The sequence below is a fragment of the Physcomitrium patens genome, chromosome 3, assembly GCF_059467195.1.
Source record: "Physcomitrium patens ecotype Gransden chromosome 3, ASM5946719v1, whole genome shotgun sequence".
In the NCBI taxonomy this organism is placed as follows: Eukaryota; Viridiplantae; Streptophyta; class Bryopsida; order Funariales; family Funariaceae; genus Physcomitrium; species Physcomitrium patens.
Genome location: NC_143412.1, coordinates 6,678,673 through 6,697,643, shown reverse-complemented (window position 1 = coordinate 6,697,643; position 18,971 = coordinate 6,678,673). Strand labels below are relative to the sequence as shown.

Sequence of the window (18,971 nt, the reverse complement as noted above, 5' to 3'; positions counted from 1 at the left end):
TGGTCCTCTCCATTTTTTGTTTAGATTTTTTGTCAGTTATGGATTTTGTCGGAAAAAATATACATATATTTCTGTGATAATCCAATGCAACTTGATCCGTTTTTTTTAAGCACACACCACACATGTGAAGATATGAGATGCAGACTGCATCTGACACAACTCAGGATTCCATAAGAAATCCCAGCAACAGAAAGAAAAGCATGATTAGTGTGGGATAAATCATGCCTGAAATAGCACAAACTAACTAATAAGAATGGTGTTGTGTATGGCTTGAATTCACTTTACACTTAGAAAAATCTGTCTGACAAAGTTAGGAATTTCAAATACAAAAGTTGTCCAGCTGACAGTATGAAGCCAGATGTTGCATTCTGCAAGATGGACTTGTATACTTGGCAAACATTCCATTAGTTTTGTGATTGTACTTGCTTTCACTTTTGACCCTTTATGATGGAGTGAAATCAGTCACCTCCAACTTGACATGCAGACAGTAGAGGGGACAATCAACCTCAAATGCATCACTCACCATCAACTCCTAAGCCATATTGAGGCCTACCCTGAATTTCTGGGCCATCTTGTGAAGCAAAACCCTAACACAGAATGCTAACCATATAATCACATTCCTTAATGGAGCATCTTCTGGGATGGTTTGGATTGGCAAAAATATCTTGAATGTTGATTTTGGAGCATAACCATAAATTCCCTCAAGATGACCAGTTGTACATAATTTTGTGCCTTGTAGGATTGGAGATGCTTTGCACTGTTGTGAAATAAAAACACAATCAATGGTCAACCCAATCACGGCTGTTCAGGCACATTACAACCAACACACTTCTCTTGTTGACATGGAAGAGCCATTCTAATTTAATTCATCTCCACCAAATTGGGTTTGTTTTCAACTTGAATTTTTATTTTCTATTGCAGAATTTGAATCCTTTGAGAAAAATGATTGTTTCAAATCAAACCAGATTCTAATTATGTATCAATATTTAATTTAGTTCTATTCTTTATTATATTTATAGAATTATTAAAAAAGTAAAAAATAAGTCCTGGAATAAACCATGTTCTGGTGGGATTTGAGGAAACTCAAGAATAGCTCCTTCCTTATTTAGAGGAAGGGGTGATTATTGTATTTGTGGATGTGTATGACTTGGGAGTGCTCTCATGGAATATTGCTTTGCACAACATGCCATACTTGATGATTTAAAATGAAAATCTGGTAAACACTGTACCAATAATTGACTGTAATAGATGATTGGTGCTAGGCTGTTTCTCAGTTAAGTCATGCTTCCACTCCAAGATAAATATGACCCATGGAGGAATACATCGAGATACTCTTCACACAGATGGAAACTTATACTTACTTGGAGGTCTTTACATTCAAGGTATGAGTTGAAAAGATCCAACTTTTTTAAGTCTGTGATTGGTTGAAATTGATGGGTCTACATATTTCAACCAATTAAAATGATTTAATATGTCAGTTGGTATCCTAAACGTATGTCCCCTATTAACTTTCAATAACAATTCTTAAGTCACTTAAGAAAAACACCAAAATAATGTTTTACTTTTTCTTGTGATTTGCTTCCACCTTCATGGTAAACAACAACAAATATATGGAAACATGCACCACTAATAATATGTGTGAATGTACAATAAGAGAGCTTGAGTTGGTACAATGAAGAAAAACTGAGGAGTTTGGTGAAAAAGCAAATTATCTATTATTTTACTCTCCCTTCATTTACCGCCCTTAATAAATACATTAGGTGTGGACAGAGTGGAGAACAATAATAAGACGACAAGGGCAACAAATGCATCAGAACTAAATAAATAAAGAAATAAGGAAATAAATATACAATTGTACAAGCACTTATACACAAAATTGCAAAAATAAAATAAAATACAAACAAACAAACAGTAAAGAAGAATGTGAACATGAGAGGCAAAGAACACTAAACAAACTGTACCCATGAAGGCAACCATGGAGAAGTCATGAAACCCTAGCTTCCCAAAGACCTTAGATTAGCAGTAAGTCCTATTCTTGCAAGGGGCCAATGGCTCATATGATCAAAAATTACCATACTCGACCGATTCCTGAACTACAGCAATAATTCCCGTGTAGATTGATTATTTTAAGACACACTTGATGCCGCAACTGAGCATGAATTACGGAGCTCTTGTCGGTGAGATTCATCCGCGATCGCAGAGCCCTCCTTGCACCTCCTTTATAATCCCTTCCTCCCTACCACTGTCGATCCTGCGTTGTTGTTGTTGTTGTGATTGTTGGCTCTCTTGTGGATCGCTCCGATTGCTCGTGTACAGGCCTGGATCTGGCCGCTTCCGCGATCGCGCTGCTCGCTGGTCCTTCTGCGCCTCTGTTTTCGAGTGGCGACGTGACTTTACTACGCTAACTCGCATGGTGAGGCTATTGGATTAAGAGTCCGAATCGACGCAATCCAGGTGCGCATTGTCATTGCCCGGGGAAGTTCCGTTTTGGTTTTGTACGAGTGGAAGGAGTGGTTGCGGTTATGTGTTTAGATGAGGTCGAATAGTTCTGACTGCGCACGAATGCTCTCCAAATCCTTGTGGCTTCGCGGGTTTTGGTATGTAGCGGTAGAGAACAATGCAGCACGGTGATGTATTGCAGTGTTGATGCTGGATTTTGTTGGCTTGGAAGCCTTGTGTGTTCTTTGTTAGACACTGTTTCTTGGATCGGTGTATTGGATTCGGGTAAGTAGTGTGCGGGAGTTAGACTTCTGCTTCCCGTACTGGATGCAATAATGCGTCGGGTGTGCAGTCGATCAGGTCGTCCATAGCTTAGTTTACTCATAATCGACTAATTGGGCCTGTGAATACCAATTCATATCCCTGCCCGAGGGTCCAGGTGCTGTTGGTTTCTGTCAGCTGTTCTGCTCTCGTGGATGTTCCGAAGCTTGATTCTGGAAGCCTTGGGTATTGCAAGTAGAGGATCGTCTTCTTCCTGCTAGTCTTGTAACAATAGTCTTGTAATGATGTATTTCCAAGCATTGTATCGTTTCCTTTCACTCGACATAAGTTGCGGTAATTTCAAGCACTTCCGCGAGGGTTTAAACTTATATGTTTGTTAACACATAGATAATCAGATAATTTTGATTAGAAATATTAATTCCTGATTTTATCATTTGCTACTTAGTTTCACGTGATTTTAGACTTACTGTTGCCGCGTCTCAAATTCGGACAGCTTTGAAAGTATATTGGATAATCTAGTAGCGACTAACAATCTGGTTTTGCATGAGGATCTGGTTATACAGCTGCATGCATCTCCTAAGTTTTCCTTTGGATTGCGAACATTATTTATTAAGATTCGTGATCTTCGAGGAACATTCTTCTGAAAAGGATACTTCACAGATATTCCTTTTTCACTGTAGTACAGCTGCGAAGCCCAAGGCGTATATACTACTCTTCACATTAGAGTGTTTCTAAAAGTCGTAGAGATGTCGTCTCTGAAGCGGGTTTTCAAAATTTGAGTGCTACAGAAACTGGTGGTTGAGAGTTCTTTCCTGGCTTCTTCTGACTCGTCCAACATTTTGAGCATATTAACTTTTAGAAGTAGGAATTGAAGTTAATTTTTATTTTTTTATTTTTTCAAGGTATATGTATGCAGTGACGAAACTGCTGCTCACAAGGCATCCTTATTAAGGCACGAGTCATCACCATAGCCTAAGATTACACCTCTGTTCTTTAATTGGATCGTGCTATTAGTGTTCTTTAAAAACTTCAGTGTTCTAGTCTTTCAAATCAAGCTCAGCTAGGACTGTGTTCACTGATGTGCTGGACTCGCAGGTCGGAGGAATAACGGTTGCCTCAGCGATGGCAACCCACTTGCCAATTGTTGAGAAGTCTGTCTACCGTTTTGACGAGTCGGAAAGTGCTAGAAATGAAGCGGCGCCTTCCGTTTCTTTTCTTAACCCCAAACTGCGTGAGGAGGAAATCAAGGTTCCGGATAATGAACCCGTAATTTTTCCTGAGTTTGAGCGCGACGGCATTTACCAAGTTGTTACTCTAAAGGTCAGTAGTTTCTGAGCATTATCATTGAAGGGGGATGTGATGATTCTAAGCAGCATTCCATTCTTGATCTTTGACATTCTCATCGTTTAATATCTTGTCTATTGATCACCGAAAGTCTTTTTACTCAATCTAAGTGTTTGGCTTCTTAAAATTGCGACGGATGATTCTTTTTAATCAGTGTGTTTTAAATCGGCCTTTCTTCACACATACAATGAAATCTCGCAATGCTCCTGAAAGCTTTTTTTTGGTGTCATTTTGAAGTTTTCGCCTGGAACGTCCTTCTATGGAACTGGTGAAGTCGGTGGACCCGTTGAGCGCACTGGGAAGCGGGTAAGCCTTTGCTCATCGACAGCATCTACGTTGTGCAGTCACACATTGCAACTATATGTTGCCTCAAATCATCCTACTGTTTCTGTGGCAATTCTACTGCTGTCCCCTTTTCTTTCTGTAATAATCGAAGTGCAATGTGTATGCGCTGTTGTTCTCTGCAGATTTATTCATGGAATACCGATGCATGGGGCTACAATCAGAATACCACTTCATTGTATCAATCACATCCGTGGGTCTTCGTAGTACTTCCAACTGGGGAAGCTTTCGGAGTATTGGCTGACACGACGAGGCGGTGTGAAGTGAGTTTTGCGGCTTATCCTTGTTTTGCTACATCATGCTTGGCATCTTTAGTTTTTCATTTAGAAGACTCAAATAACCACACCTTTTAGACCTGATAAATGAGAAGTCTCCAGCTGTGTTGATAATGCGTCTCTTTGATTTCGTTGCAGATTGATTTGAGGAAAGACGCAATTATTAAAATTGTAGCAGTGGCTCCATTTCCAGTGGTTACTTTCGGACCATTCCCTACGCCAGAAGTGCTCATGACCTCACTTTCACATGCCATTGGTATGCTGGCCTTCTGCCATCTGAATTTCAAATATGGAGTGTGTATCTCACATTCTTTGTTCTCTGTTTTATTGCGATGCGTGTCACTTCTGTGCTGACCTTAGTTGATATGGCAGGTACTATGCAAATGCCCCCAAAATGGGCACTTGGTTATCAACAATGCAGATGGAGTTATGAAACGGCAGCAAGAGTTTCTGAAGTACGATGCCTGGATTTCTGACACCTGCTTGCATTTGCTATCTCTGTGGATTGCGTTCGGTGTATTTGATTAACGTTGGTTGAGCGACTGTTTATCTCACAACTTGTCACTACGCCTCAATTAGGTGGCTACAACTTTCCGGGCAAAGAAGATTCCATGTGACGTGATGTGGATGGACATTGATTACATGCAAGGGTTCAGGTGCTTTACTTTCGACAAGGTAAGTAGTGCTGCTAGCCACAGTATTTGTGAGACGAATGACATACATCTTAAATCGCCGCAAGATATCCAATCATTAACCTGTTCAAAAGAAGAGGTTGTTTGATTAGTTTACAGCATCTTGGTTCTTTTGGTTGATTGTAGGACGCATTTCCAGATCCCAAAGGACTGTCCGATGAATTGCACAGCATTGGCTTCAAGGGTATTTGGATGCTTGACCCTGGAATCATGGCTGAGGAGGGCTACGAAGCCTATGACTCTGGATGTGAGGCAGACGTTTGGATACAGACTGCTGATGGCAAGCCTTATGTTGGTAAGTATTTCATCCAGGCCTTCTCGTGCACTAGAATGTTGTTTTATGCAGTTCTTGATTATCATGCATGTGGTAGGGCTGGATCGAATTTCTGACATGAAAGATTCAGTTCTTTTGAATTGCTTTCAAAGTGTTTAATTGCTTCCTTCCGTCAAAAATTTGGAGCTAAATTCTGCGTTTTATAGGCGAATGCTGGCCAGGGCCGGTTGTATTCCCTGATTTTTTGAACAAGAAAACGCGCGAGTGGTGGGCTGGACTTGTGAAAAAATTCGTTGCCATTGGTGTGGATGGTATTTGGAACGATATGAACGAACCAGCAGTATTCAAGGTTAGGAATGGCTTGTCTTCAATATATATACAGTGTCATTGGGTGATCATGTCTTCAAGCTGACACACGTAACATGTTCCGAGTAACGCTCAGTACGCGCTACTTTTTCATTTAGTTTTATTTTGTTTTGCGTTGCTCAGTCGTATATCTTTTAAAAATCTATTCAAATTCGTCAGTGGTTACTAGTACTGAAGGATTGATTTCATATCGATGGATTACTCTTGGCCTTATTTGGTTATATTCTGCATGCTTCGGAGATATTTGATGCGACTTCGGCGTCGTGCAGACTGTTTCCAAGACTATGCCCGAGACAAACATTCATCTCGGAGATGAGGAAGTTGGCGGTCGTCAGAGCCACTCACACTACCATAATGTAAGCCTTCTCGCAAGCATCAAGTATGACTTACTCATTTTCTTAGCACTATGGGACATGTTGATGGGGTTATGTTCAGATGTCATTAATTATCCGAAGAAGTGGTTTGATTATTGTGTACCAGTTATGTCTCATTGTACTGTCAAATGCAGGTCTATGGGATGTTTCAGGCAAGATCAACATATGAAGGTATGTTGCTGGCAAATGAGAACAAGCGACCATTTGTGTTGACTAGGGCAGCATTTATTGGTGCTCATAGATATGCGGCGACCTGGACTGGTGATAACCTTGCTAATTGGGAACACCTCGGAATGAGTATTCCCATGGCGCTCAACCTGGTATGTGCAAGTTCGCCCTCAGTTCTATTCGCACTCGGTTAATACTCAGTTAACTCTACATGTTGCTACTCAAATAAATCTCATTTCCCTGCATTTTGGTACGAGTGCGTCTTAGGCTTGACCTGACGGTTCAAATTTTACTGGTTTCTGATATTTCCTCTGCAGGGATTGAGTGGTCAACCCTTCTCTGGTCCAGATATTGGTGGATTTGCCGGAGATTCTACTCCCAAAATGTTCGCTCGGTGGATGGGTCTTGGAGCTATGTTACCCTTTGCAAGAGGACATTCTGAACAGGGAACTATCGACCAGGAACCTTGGTCCTTTGGTCCTGAGGTGTGTTTTGAACTTTTTTTTTTTTTTTTTTTTTTTTTTTTTTTTCACTCCAGAATAGCATTCTGTAAGTATTTTTACCTACAAGAGTATTTCTCAATGAATAATATTTCTGAACTTATCTGCTGGTAACTGTTATGTTGTAGGTGGAAGAGCTTTCGAGAATCGCTTTGAATAGACGATACCGTCTGTTACACCACTTTTACACCCTTTTTCATAAGGCACATGTGACAGGAGTACCTGTGATGACCCCCGTCTTCTTTGCTGGTATTATACTGTGGTTTTCAGTATTTTTACTTTAGATGCGATAAATTTCACATTGTTTTTCTCTTCACTGTATATCAGAACGCTTTCTGTTCGCAAGCGGAATCAATGAATTGTACTTCTCGTTTGAGCAGATCCCACAGACCCAAAGCTTCGCAAGATTGATGACAGCTTCCTGCTAGGTTCTATTCTAGTTAAAACTTGGTAAGTACCGTGACTTTTATCTATATTTAAGTCGGTAATTTTCTTTCTGTGCGCAAGGGAATGCCAGGTTTTGTTTCTGTTTCTTGAAATTTCTATCATTGCCCTTATGTTGGTACATTGTTTCTGTGCAGGCCTTCACCAAAGAAACGAGATTGTAATGCAGCTTTCCTGTTGCCGAAAGGAATCTGGCAGCGGTTCCACTTTGATGATGATCATCCGGTGTGTTACTTGTCAATGTTCAACAGCAACCTGTGTTTTATTTATTTATTTATTTAAGTTTTCTGTGCTGAATTGGAATTGAGTGATTGGTGGATTTAAGTTCATGTTGATAATACATGAAAATGTTGACATGTTCCTTATGTGTTTTCTCGACCTTTACAGGAATTGCCATTGCTTTTTCTGAAGGGTGGTGCTATTGTTCCCACCGGGCCGGTGATTCAGTGTACTGCTGAAGCTAGCCCCACTGACACAATTACTCTCTTAATTGCACTGGATTACAACGGTAACCTTCTTTTCTCTTTTGGGTTGGATGACCCATGTTTTCTTAAGATGGATGTGCATTATAGTTTTTTTTTACTACTTTCTTACACTTTGTGCTTTGCCTCTACCAGGAAAGGCAGCTGGATCTTTATATGAAGATGGCGGTGATGGTTTCGACTTCAAGAATGGTGACTATTTGGTTACTCATTACGAAGCAGAGAGAGTACCAAGTTTAAAATCAAAGGATGGAGAGGTTGTAATTCGGGTCGCTTCTACTGAAGGCCATCGTGAGAGGCCAAAGCGCACGCTTCACGTGCGACTTTTAATCGGCGAAAACGTAGAGGTATGTTGAAGGTTACCTCTGAATTTTCAAAGAGATCTGCAGCAGTAAATATCTTCTTATCCGAAGTCTATACGTAGTTAAAAAAATTAAAATTGAACAGGTGGAAGGCGAGTGTGTTGATGGAGAGGAGCTCAGAATCCATCTACCGACAGAGGATGAAATCAACAAATCAGTCATAGTGAAACGCGAGACCGGATTCAGCAAATTAGGTTTGTTTCATCTGAATGCCAAGTTAACCTGTTTCAATATTTGCCAAAACCGTGATGGAGACGGGTTGCCGACAATCAGTATCATTACTGACCTTTATTCGGAAATTTCATTGCAGAGAGAATGCAGAGTTTGTTAGACGAGGTCTTTGAAGATCACCACCCGATTATGGGGGTGGGAGCTGTGAAGATGCCGGAAGACCTTGACAAAGGAAATGTGTTTGTGAAGGTGGTGCCTTGGCTTGGTGGTCACATAATGTCCATGATTCATAAGCCGTCAGGCTATGATTGGATGGAAGGAAGATTGGAAAATGGTGGTTATGAGGAGTTCAGTGGCACCGAATTCAAGTCTGCTGGTTGGAATGAGGACTACAAAGTCGTCAAGTATGTTCACAGTCTGTTCTATGCTGTGTTACTCAGAAGTCTGTCTGTCATCTTTATATTCTGTTTTCACGAAGCCTTCGGGTGCTTCTCTCTCATTTTGGTTTTCTCAAGTATGTGATTGATAGTCTTCACTGATGTACAAGAAGTACCTCCGAGTCATTCCATTGACTAAGAGGTTGTTATGCTTCAGGCGTGATGTTGCACAAATTTCGGGTTACGAGGTTCTGGGAATGGAAGGGGATATCGGGGGTGGATTAATACTGGCTCGAGAGATTCTTCTTCCTCATGATTCATTAAGCAAGGTGAAAATCAGCTCCAGTATCGTGGCACGGTCAGTCGGTGCTGGGTCTGGTGGCTTCTCCAGGCTTGTCCGTCTGCGTATTCATCCTATGTTCAAGATTGTGCATCCTATGGCATCCTACATTAAATATAAGGCTATAGATGGAACGGCGCGGGAGCTGAAGCCTAATATGGAGTTCGGCGAATTTCCCATTGAAGGGTCTGATAGACCCAATGGTAATGGCATACACATCAAGCCACTTTGTGCTGTATTCTCGTTATTAGACATGCTGATAGTATTCGATAATATGATTTTGGCATTAGTTGACTCTGTGCTCTCTTGTGATTCTATAATTGTGCTATTTGTTACCTGGCTCTGATCTTAAATGTGGTGTTCTTATGCAGGCGAGTGGATGCTTTTAGACTCGGAAACTGGCCTGGCAATTGTCAATACATTTGACATCAAGGAAGTAGAATCGTGTCATGTCAAATGGGGCCCTGGATCTGTAACGCTTGAGCTTTGGTCTGCAGAACGGCCTGTGTCGAAAGAGACACCTCTTTCTATATCACACGAGTATGATCTCATCGACACTTCAGAGTAAAATGCTGGATACCAAGTCGGCAGTACTGCGGTAGAGGTTACGGCATTCAATCCAAGTAGCATTAGACAAACAATGTCACATGGCAGAATAGTAGGAATTTTCCGCAGCAATTCTTTTAGTAGCAACTTACCAGTGTGCAGATGGTGAACTCATGACAGATTTGTGTTTTACCACCGCCCTGTCAACATAGACAAAAGGCATAACGTTCCTCCGATTGTAGGAGGTCGAGACCTTTTTCGAATCAGCATCGTATATCGTAAGATGCTATATCAATTGACTTTGTGAGAAAATCTCATCTCCAGTTAATCTATAATCTCTTTATATGTCAGACTACTTCAGATATAGTCGTCGTAGCTTAATATAAACAGACTATATTTTCACCACAGAACCACCCCTCATGCATATGTTAAACTACTGATGAACATCTTTACTGAAGTTTAATTGGAAAGGCTCCTCAAGTTCCTAAATTATAGTTGCGGGTAGTAGGGAAATATATCGTGACATACTTTGTCACTCAAAAGTATGTCAGCTTCAAAGAAGCTTCTCCTATCGACTTGCTTGAAGTATATTATTAAATCATGACATCTCTTGTAAATGACATTTGATTCCAACCCCATTCCTATGAAGAAATGTTCATTTAGCACATATGGTACGAAGGTGTCTTATAAAGATGTAATATTTAATTGGCTAATTTGGCAATTAATACATGGTTGCAATACTTATTTGGTTAATTTGGCAATTAACACATGGTGACAAATAATTGGTCCACACATAGATATTCATTATGCTTTGTGCCACCAAGTTCAAGACCATCTTTGATGGATTTTGGAAAAAGCTAATAGGTTCTTGATAGCATAATGTAATTGAATGGAACTTAAATATCATAAAGTGGTTTGATAGTATACAAAAATGTAATTAGAAAGATGTAATTGTAGCTAACTTTTCTAGGTATAAAATTTTAAGTAGTTCCTTATACCAATGTTATTTAATTAATGCATCAAATAAACTTTGTTTTTATGTCAAAAAAAAAAAACCGTCTAGAAGTCAAGCCAAGCATAGTAATACCAAGTTTAGATATTAATGTCAAGTATGCATACTAACCCCATTATCTTTCACTTTTTTCTAATCATGTGCTTAAAAAAAATTACCTTGTATGATAATATCTTAATTACAGTATAAGAAATAGTTTATTTTTAAATTTAAATTACAATTAAGTTTTTAAAACATTGTGTCATAATATTCATTATTGTATATCATTAGTAACATGGTTATTAAAAAGATCATTCATATTTTAAATTAGCATCAATATAATAAAAAAAAATAGTTAAATTAAAAAATTAGCTGAAATATAAGATAAATTTTTTTGGTAACTTGAAAGATTATTTATTTATTTACTTATAAAAAAATAAATTAAATAAATATTATACTTCAAATATCCAATGTATATTTTATCATTATTTTCAGTAACATATTATATGATTTAAAAATAATAATATTTAAATATTTTTATTTTAAGTATCATTATTTTAATTTTAAAAATAAACAATAGTATCTATTAAGTTTTAATTTTAAGTAAAATTTTTATTGGTTTAAAGGAACAAGAAGCATTATATTGATAGAATAATTATACTCTTATTTTTAATTAGTGTTTATCATATTATTTGTAAAGTCCCTCTGGAACATGAGCGCCCTATTTATAGTAATTATTATACTAATTGGTAAATAAACACCAATCATAGGATATTTTAAATAGTGTGTATCACACTATTCATATTTATTCTTAAATAGTGTGAATTCTATAGTATATATAACTTATAGATAGGTTTGCATACAACTACAGCAAACATAAGTACACACACTTACTCTACAATCAATGAAGCAGCTAGAGAGTCCTATCCTATAAATAGTATATATCACACTAATTTTAAATAAGCACTATTTGAGTTCACACACTAATTATTGATAAGTATATTGCTTCCTTATATATAATATATATATATATATATATATATATATTTATTTATTTATCTTCAATTATTTTATAGAGTTGCAAACAAGAATTCATATTGATGCAACAACTCTACTTAAAAAAAAAGAAACAATTCACAAAACAAAAATTGTGATAGTAAAAATCAAATTTAAATTATTGTATAATATCTTAAAAATTACTCAGTAACCTTTCTGTAATTTTTATTTTATTTTTTTGAAAAGTCATGAGTTCCAAAGGATAAATGGGCCTATTGAATCTTACAAAGGATATCGTATAAGTAATATGTGGTATATAATATGTAATTTTATTCTTATAAGGTGCTAGAAGGGTGATCAAGCGATCTTAAGGCAAAAAAGATGAATCATTAAAACATGTGATGCATATACAAAGGAATTGAGTTTCAAGAAAAATGACCCTTCTTACTTGTTAATAATAGCTGATGTAGTACACCACTGTGAGTCTTCTCTATTTGTAATTTTTTTTTTTTTAATCATTGTGACCAATTTTGCAAACTTTTGTATTCAGTGGCATGTATTTGTTGTTTTGGGAAGCTGCGGTTCACATAATGTAGCAATGCCTTGACGTAGGAATAAGAAGGTTATTTTGTACATCCAGCTAGTTTTTACTTTATGTAAAGATTATATACTGCGGTGCTGGTGTGCAAACCCCTTAGAAGTGAATAATAGAAACTCTGCTTCATTGAATAAACTTTGTCCGCGAAATATCTTCAATAAGGTAGATTATCATGGCGCTGAGACGAAATATTGAAGCTGGGGCAGGAATCCATCGGCATCAAAGATCGATTCCTTCAGCTCCTGTGCCCACTACGTCCATCGGATAACCCACATTCAATCGGCATAGAAGAACACACAACTGATGGGTTTTATTGAAGCAGCATACTACTGTACAACTCTGTAGGGTATGGTGATACCATAACAGTCATTCTCTGTAAGTGGTATAATGTAATACCTAATGATGGTTTACTATACACGGAGCCACTAATTCCATCACATTTCACATGATGAAAATGCAAACGGCTGATCAACTCTAATTGTTCTATTGGTTCTAATTGTTGACACCATATGTAAAGCCCATTAAAGTAACTAGCATTAGAGACATCCCTACGCTAGAACCAATCAAGGCAGAAGTTAAACAGTGACAGCATCATAAAACTTTTTTCGACACCCAATTTACATTCCCTCCAATTGTCGACGGCGCTGTTGCAGTGCATCAGCTTGCAGAGACAGCTGCCTGTAGTTGAGAGGCAACCGATCCTTTAATAGCATTGAATTCCTTGCTCGAGCTTGAAGTGCTCTGCTTCGGAAAACCAATGTCATTGGTAACTGGTTGATCAGAATCAAGTTTCCGTCCATTGCGAACATGTACTTGCCCATCAAAGCTCTCGTATGCATCGACGTCATTGAGATCAATAGAGCTTGGCTTCTTGCACAAAGAGCAAAGATACTCGCTGTCAGCAGTTTTTAACTCTTCCAGTTTTAAAGTATCTCTGCCAGGTGAGAGAGGCGGATCAAGGACTGAAGCACCTTCAATAGGCAAACCGGTGGTGTTGAGAGAAACTGAAACTGCTGCAGCCTCGACAGTGGGAACGAACTTCCTCTTCTTCTTGGCGTCCATCTTCCGTGGCAGAACATCAAAGAAGAAAATTCCACCATTCCAAACAGAGGCTGCCACCTTCAAACACTCAAAAGTGATGTGGACTTTATAATGCTTGAACAATGGTATCGTAAGGGCCATGGTAAAAACGGTGAATATGGCTTGCAGTATAGCATACATTGCAACACGGTTGTTATCGCCTAACAATCCACTGAGACGCCACCAGATATTGTTCGCACGGGATGCCTTGCGAGAAAGTTCTCTGCAGGTTCAGTGACATTATATCCATGAATTTCATCATATCCAATAAAATCAACGAATTAGAATAGAAAGAATGCTTTCAACTCAAGCTGCAGTCATTTACTGCACAAAAGACTTAATTAACTACAGATCTGACAAAGACCTGAATGACGTCATGACTTCGGGATCCTTCAGCAGCCGTTGATGCCTAAGCACATTCACAACTAGCAGATAGAGGATCTGCCAGACACTGTATGCAATGAGGGGCACAACAAAGAGCCATGTCCACAACTGCCGATCATTCTCCAAGAGAGGCCACGCTGGCCAGGGTCCTGTGTCATCAACAGCGTGATGTGCAAACGTGATTGGGTCCCACCACCTTATAATGAAGAAAACCGTCCCTGTATTTAACCCAAGAAAAAAATACACGTTTATATCAGTTTTATTACCACTGCTAGGACGTGTAGTGAACCGAGCTTGTGATTGAAAAAAATGCATCAACCATAAGATGTCAGACCCCAGTTGCGAACCTGGAAGTAGATGAATAAGAACACTTATAATCTTGTCGATAGAGCTGAACACAAGACTACAGCGCCAAACAATTAGAGCCCATGCCAGTGGTCCCTGCAAAACACACCGTTACTTATCATTTTAAAATGAAGCGGCTCCTTTCTCTACCATATAAGCAACACATTATAATAGCACATTATAATAACAATTAGCATCATAGAACCCAGAAATGACTGCTAGAGAGGGTTGAGGCCTATTGGCAACAATGCACTAACCTCTGAAAAAGAGAAGCATATCAGGAACAATTTGTCATTCGTTGGGTAAAAGAGAAGCATCACTACAAATATTGCATTGGCGTAGTAGCAAAAATCCTGCTTACACAAGTAGACAAATCTATTTTCAATATTCAATAAGAATAAACGGGTGAACGTAGTCATGTTAAAATATCTATCATAAATGGAGAATGAATACAGTTGTATTCGTTAGCATAACTGAAGGAATTAGTAACCATTACCAAAAGGTAATAATGCCATTTCTTGATACGATAATAGATCCATCTTAGAGGTGCCACCGTGATAAAGAACAGACAGTACAGCTTAGGAATATCAGCAGGTTCTGCCATCAAGTAAACCTCGTCAGTCCGCCTGATCTGGATGAATTTTCTCTATATCAAAACATCCGTTGAATATTACCCAAAAAATTACAGGCCCGCGACCAGATATTTATATCATTAAAATCAAGTTACACACAAGAATTAATGTAGTAAAAACTTACTTGAACCCAACAAGTAGCAAAATGTCCCGAAGGAGACAACTCCTATACAATATGTCACCTACAGAAGTGGTACAACAAAGAGTCAGCTTACCTAAACAAGACGAAAGGATCCAGGAGCATGAAACAGAAAAGCAACATAAATCAACCTGCAGAGTAAAGTACAGAAGCACAAAAGTTATGTGAATACGGAGTATACAACCTTTGTTAAAAAATCTTCATGCTCATCTGCACGCTTAGCTATTACTGTGGCTTGTTTGGTAATCAACTCCTTAGTTTTCTTCACCACCTGCGAACCACGTTAAACAGCGGTTGTAAGCAATCAATCATAAGAATCTAAAGACTGATCTCGCAGATGAGGCAAGATGAGTAAAATAAAAGGTCAACTCCTTACCTTAGGAGGATACTCAACCCTCTTTTCTCCAATAAACTTTGTAATATCCTCATGCCAATCGCCACTACCACGGTACAACCCACTCATTTTTCCACGAGCCATTGTGTCCCAATGACTAAATAACTAAGTCCTTGACATAGGCACTCATGGAACTATCAGTTCTATGTCCAGGCTAATAACGTCTTTGTTCCCTCTGATGTTCCAATATGTCTTCAATGTACTCCGCTGGAGAAAGGTTATCACCTACCTAACATCCTGAGAAAACAAGGAATAGTGTGTACATGTTTTAGATAATGGTAAAAGTTTTTTACACTTTCCAATCACATGAATTCCTTTCCAGGCAAGTTACAATGATTCTAAGAACCATGAAAACAAAAAAGAGCACGAATCTTTCATCTGCGAGTTCTCATTCCACTGCCAATGTTTCTTAGGTAAGAGCATCCGCAATCCGTCATACAATCAGTCATTCACAAATTCGGATGACAATCTTAGAGACAAAAACAAAGGCATAGGACATACTAAAAATTGATGCGTGTCTCATAAAAAACCCAAGTAATCCAATTCAATTAAAGAGTTGCCATCCTGCCCGTCAAAAAACCCTCATGAGCCCATGCGAAGGTGAAGCTTTTAAGCTACCAGGAACAAAAGGAAGGCATGCTTCCCGAATCCAATTTATAGCTAATCGCTAATTGGTCTTCGTGAAATTTTGTGTTTGCACGGACTTGAGTGGGTGCAAGCCGCGGAGCAATTCTTCACCTAGAGGAGGCCATATGAATAACACACCATCACATACAGCCAGAAGTTACGAACACTATTCAAAATCGAAACCGTAACTCTCAAGTCAAAATGCAGGAAGCTGGACGGCAAAAACGACAAATGGTTAAGTAAAGCGGCCTACTTGAACTCTAAGTCACCAATCTCAAGACGGTACCTCCCAGGAGAATGGGCGATAAGATTCAGAAAGGTTCACTTCAAGAACATGGTAATTGCGACAAAATGTTGCATGGAAATCACACGGTAGTGCGGTGATGCCCACACACTAGGACATTCCAGACGGTATCGTAATAATGCCGTCATACAGCTTAGCAAACAATGCGAAGACTAACAAGTGATTATCAAAAAAGACTAATCATTGCTCTAAAACCACGGTTTGCACCATGTATCAAACCAGAACAGTAGGAGGGGAAAAAAATAAAATGAAAATAAAAATGAGGATAATATCAAGGAATGCGACGGAATTTCAAAATAATTGCTACTCAGGACGAATAAATATAACAGTGCACAACAGAGCCTGCTACATAACGTAGAGCTTGCACAATCCCAGAAGTGAATGATCAAGTCACACATAAACCTAGGAAGACACACGCAGGAAAGATGATCACTTGTCCTTGGCTGGACATAAGTAAACCTGCACGGCGTCAATCCCCTTCTCACATGGAATTTCCCTCTTACCTGCTCTACGTCACGTGAACCAACACTAGAGATGCTATCTCCGCTGCACAAACTACCAAATCCAAAGCTGCACACCCGCACAAATCTCGGTCGTGAAAACCTCTTCACGATACTCAAACTCCCGCTACACCTGATAATACCCGTTTACCGCTTCTCGGAATCGAAACAACGCAGTAACCACATTTCTTTTAAACTCCTGTTTCGGACAAGAAGATAATCATTCCTTCACTGAGACAGCCAATGCAGCAGCGCCTTCAGTGCTACGTCAGGTTCTCAAGTTCAATCAAGTAACCACTCAACCTTGAAGCTCACGCGAGCACTCTGACACACACACACACACACGCGCGCGCACCGTCCTAGACTGCAGCACAGAATGTGCATCCACCGGATATCGCCACAACGCTCAAATCCAATCCTCTAAATCGTTGCCCTCTACGTCGACCAAGGATACACAACAACAACAACAACAACCAAACAAAAAAAAAAAAAAAAAAAAAAAAATGCAACCACTCCTGCTAGTCAAACTACACCGTGACGTATCCCATACCTGCCCGCGGATGTGCACTGCAGTGGAAGCGAGACCAACAGCGGGGACGTGCAGCAGGACCTGGTAACACGAGAGCGTGAAAAGGCGATGGAGCCACAAAACAAGGCACAACTCTCACAACGTAGGGCCGTGAGATAATTCCATCCTGCACCACCGCCGAATCCCACACCCAAGTTGCCATGGCCAGCTCACCACGCCCTCGCTCCCGCCCCGCCCTTCTCTCCTCCTCGTTGCCCGATGAGGTGGCGATCGACAATGACCACACACTGCCACGTCGGCCGCGCGAGTCCCCATTGGCACAGTCTTCGCACCATTGTACTCCCAGTTCTCCGCCTCGTTTTGGGTCTGTCGAGCTCCTTCCGACAGGACAGGCTCCAGATTCTCTGTTCCTTTTTTCCTTTCCCCCCTTACCTTTCATTTCTTTCCCTTACAAAGATTACATGGTATTTTCATTCCACCTGGGATTACTGAATGCAATTCGTCCCCGCCGGTGTTCTGCCCTCCGCCCAAAGGGGTTTTGTCCACCGAGGAGCGTAATCCCGTCGTCGATACTTCATGCAGATTGCTAAGGAAAGGGACCCCGGGCTGGGTGACGTGAAAGGGGGGCTGTGGTTGGAGTGTCCAGGTGGACAACTCCCGCGTCGTTGGCATATTCCCGCGCATACCCCCCTCTGGTCGGAATCTGGCATATCCCCCCGCCAGCTGGCTCGCCGCGTGGCATATTTTTTCTAGCATATGCGCCCACCCTTTTGTCTCTGAACCTCAATGCGTAATGTTAGTATCCGATTCTTATCTTTTTCACATCAACGTGGATGGGCTTCATCTTTAAATGAAATCATCCATTGGATGATCTTATTCGTAAACTCTACCCGCTGCCAAGTGTCTATGCAGAGGGAGAGGTATGTGTGCGGTGATACCCTCCTTTTGCTTTCATTTGTGTTTATGTGATCCACATGGGCACTTAGGCATTAATGCTCATTGGTTATTTATTTATTTATTTATTTATTTTTCTTTTATCATGTGAAAAAAGCTCCAATCATGCAGTCCTTTTTAATTGCAGGTTTTTTTCTAGATCAATACAAATTACATAACAATTGAGTCCAATTTGTACTTGAAATGCTTAGTGGGTGTGTTGTGGGGGAGATGTAATAAGCAAATCATTTACTTTGAAATTTAGTTTATGAATTCACAAGGGTTCTATAATTTTATTGATTAGTTTATTCATTGGTTTAGTATATAATCTATATTGTTAAGAAAGCATAAATTATACAAAATCTTGGTGATTTTATATTCATATAATTCAAACTTTGTATTTATATCAATTGATAAAACTTCATCTCAAATATTTCAAAATCAAATTATTGTAATTATCTTAAAAGCACAAAAACTTGATATTAGAAAATTGTATCTAATTTTTTATTTTTTTAATTTAATACATATATATTTTTAATTAAACTAACATCTTAAAAAATGCATCAAATTATGATTAATTTTTTAAATTTTTTGTATATATTTTTTAGAATTAATTTTTTTATAGTATTTGAGTAATTCAAGGAAAAATAAATTAAAATAAACTAAAATAAACTAAAATAAAAATAAAATACCAAGAGTATTTTTATAAATTTTGTAATAAATTATATTATATTTTAAACT

At 39.1% G+C, this 18,971-nt stretch overlaps 2 protein-coding genes across 10 annotated transcripts; one reads left to right on the top strand and one right to left on the bottom strand.

The window, feature by feature from the left end:
• The first annotated feature begins 2,008 nt into the window (after positions 1-2,008).
• LOC112280657 (uncharacterized) lies at positions 2,009-10,268 on the top strand. 2 transcript variants are annotated; one of them, XM_024516392.3, is made up of 22 exons: positions 2,261-2,454; positions 3,624-3,673; positions 3,817-4,041; positions 4,303-4,371; positions 4,533-4,670; positions 4,821-4,938; positions 5,055-5,137; positions 5,262-5,357; positions 5,501-5,669; positions 5,855-5,997; positions 6,284-6,370; positions 6,523-6,708; positions 6,874-7,041; positions 7,185-7,305; positions 7,437-7,506; positions 7,638-7,725; positions 7,888-8,008; positions 8,118-8,329; positions 8,430-8,538; positions 8,655-8,919; positions 9,110-9,435; positions 9,604-10,268. In XM_024516392.3, exons 3-22 carry the CDS (start codon positions 3,844-3,846, stop codon positions 9,798-9,800), a joined length of 2,964 nt encoding a protein of 987 aa, XP_024372160.1. In that variant the 5' UTR covers positions 2,261-2,454; positions 3,624-3,673; positions 3,817-3,843; the 3' UTR covers positions 9,801-10,268. The 2 variants fall into 2 exon arrangements, with proteins under 2 accessions (XP_024372159.1, XP_024372160.1); XM_024516391.3 differs by lacking the exon at positions 3,624-3,673 and having other exon boundaries at positions 2,009-2,454.
• Positions 10,269-12,648: 2,380 nt separating this feature from the next.
• LOC112279249 (glycerophosphocholine acyltransferase 1) lies at positions 12,649-17,503 on the bottom strand. 8 transcript variants are annotated; one of them, XM_090248613.1, is made up of 11 exons: positions 17,319-17,443; positions 16,772-16,838; positions 15,956-16,075; positions 15,320-15,574; positions 15,128-15,214; positions 14,929-14,986; positions 14,669-14,769; positions 14,430-14,525; positions 14,175-14,268; positions 13,808-14,045; positions 12,649-13,666 (listed from the first exon to the last, which is right to left on the bottom strand). In XM_090248613.1, the coding sequence occupies exons 4-11, from the start codon at positions 15,419-15,421 to the stop codon at positions 13,021-13,023; spliced, it is 1,422 nt and encodes a 473-aa protein (XP_090104739.1). In that variant the 5' UTR covers positions 15,422-15,574; positions 15,956-16,075; positions 16,772-16,838; positions 17,319-17,443; the 3' UTR covers positions 12,649-13,020. The 8 variants fall into 8 exon arrangements, with proteins under 8 accessions (XP_090104739.1, XP_024369258.1, XP_090104742.1 ...); XM_024513490.3 differs by lacking the exon at positions 16,772-16,838 and having other exon boundaries at positions 17,319-17,452; XM_090248616.1 differs by lacking the exon at positions 15,956-16,075.
• Between the last annotated feature and the right edge of the window lie 1,468 nt (positions 17,504-18,971).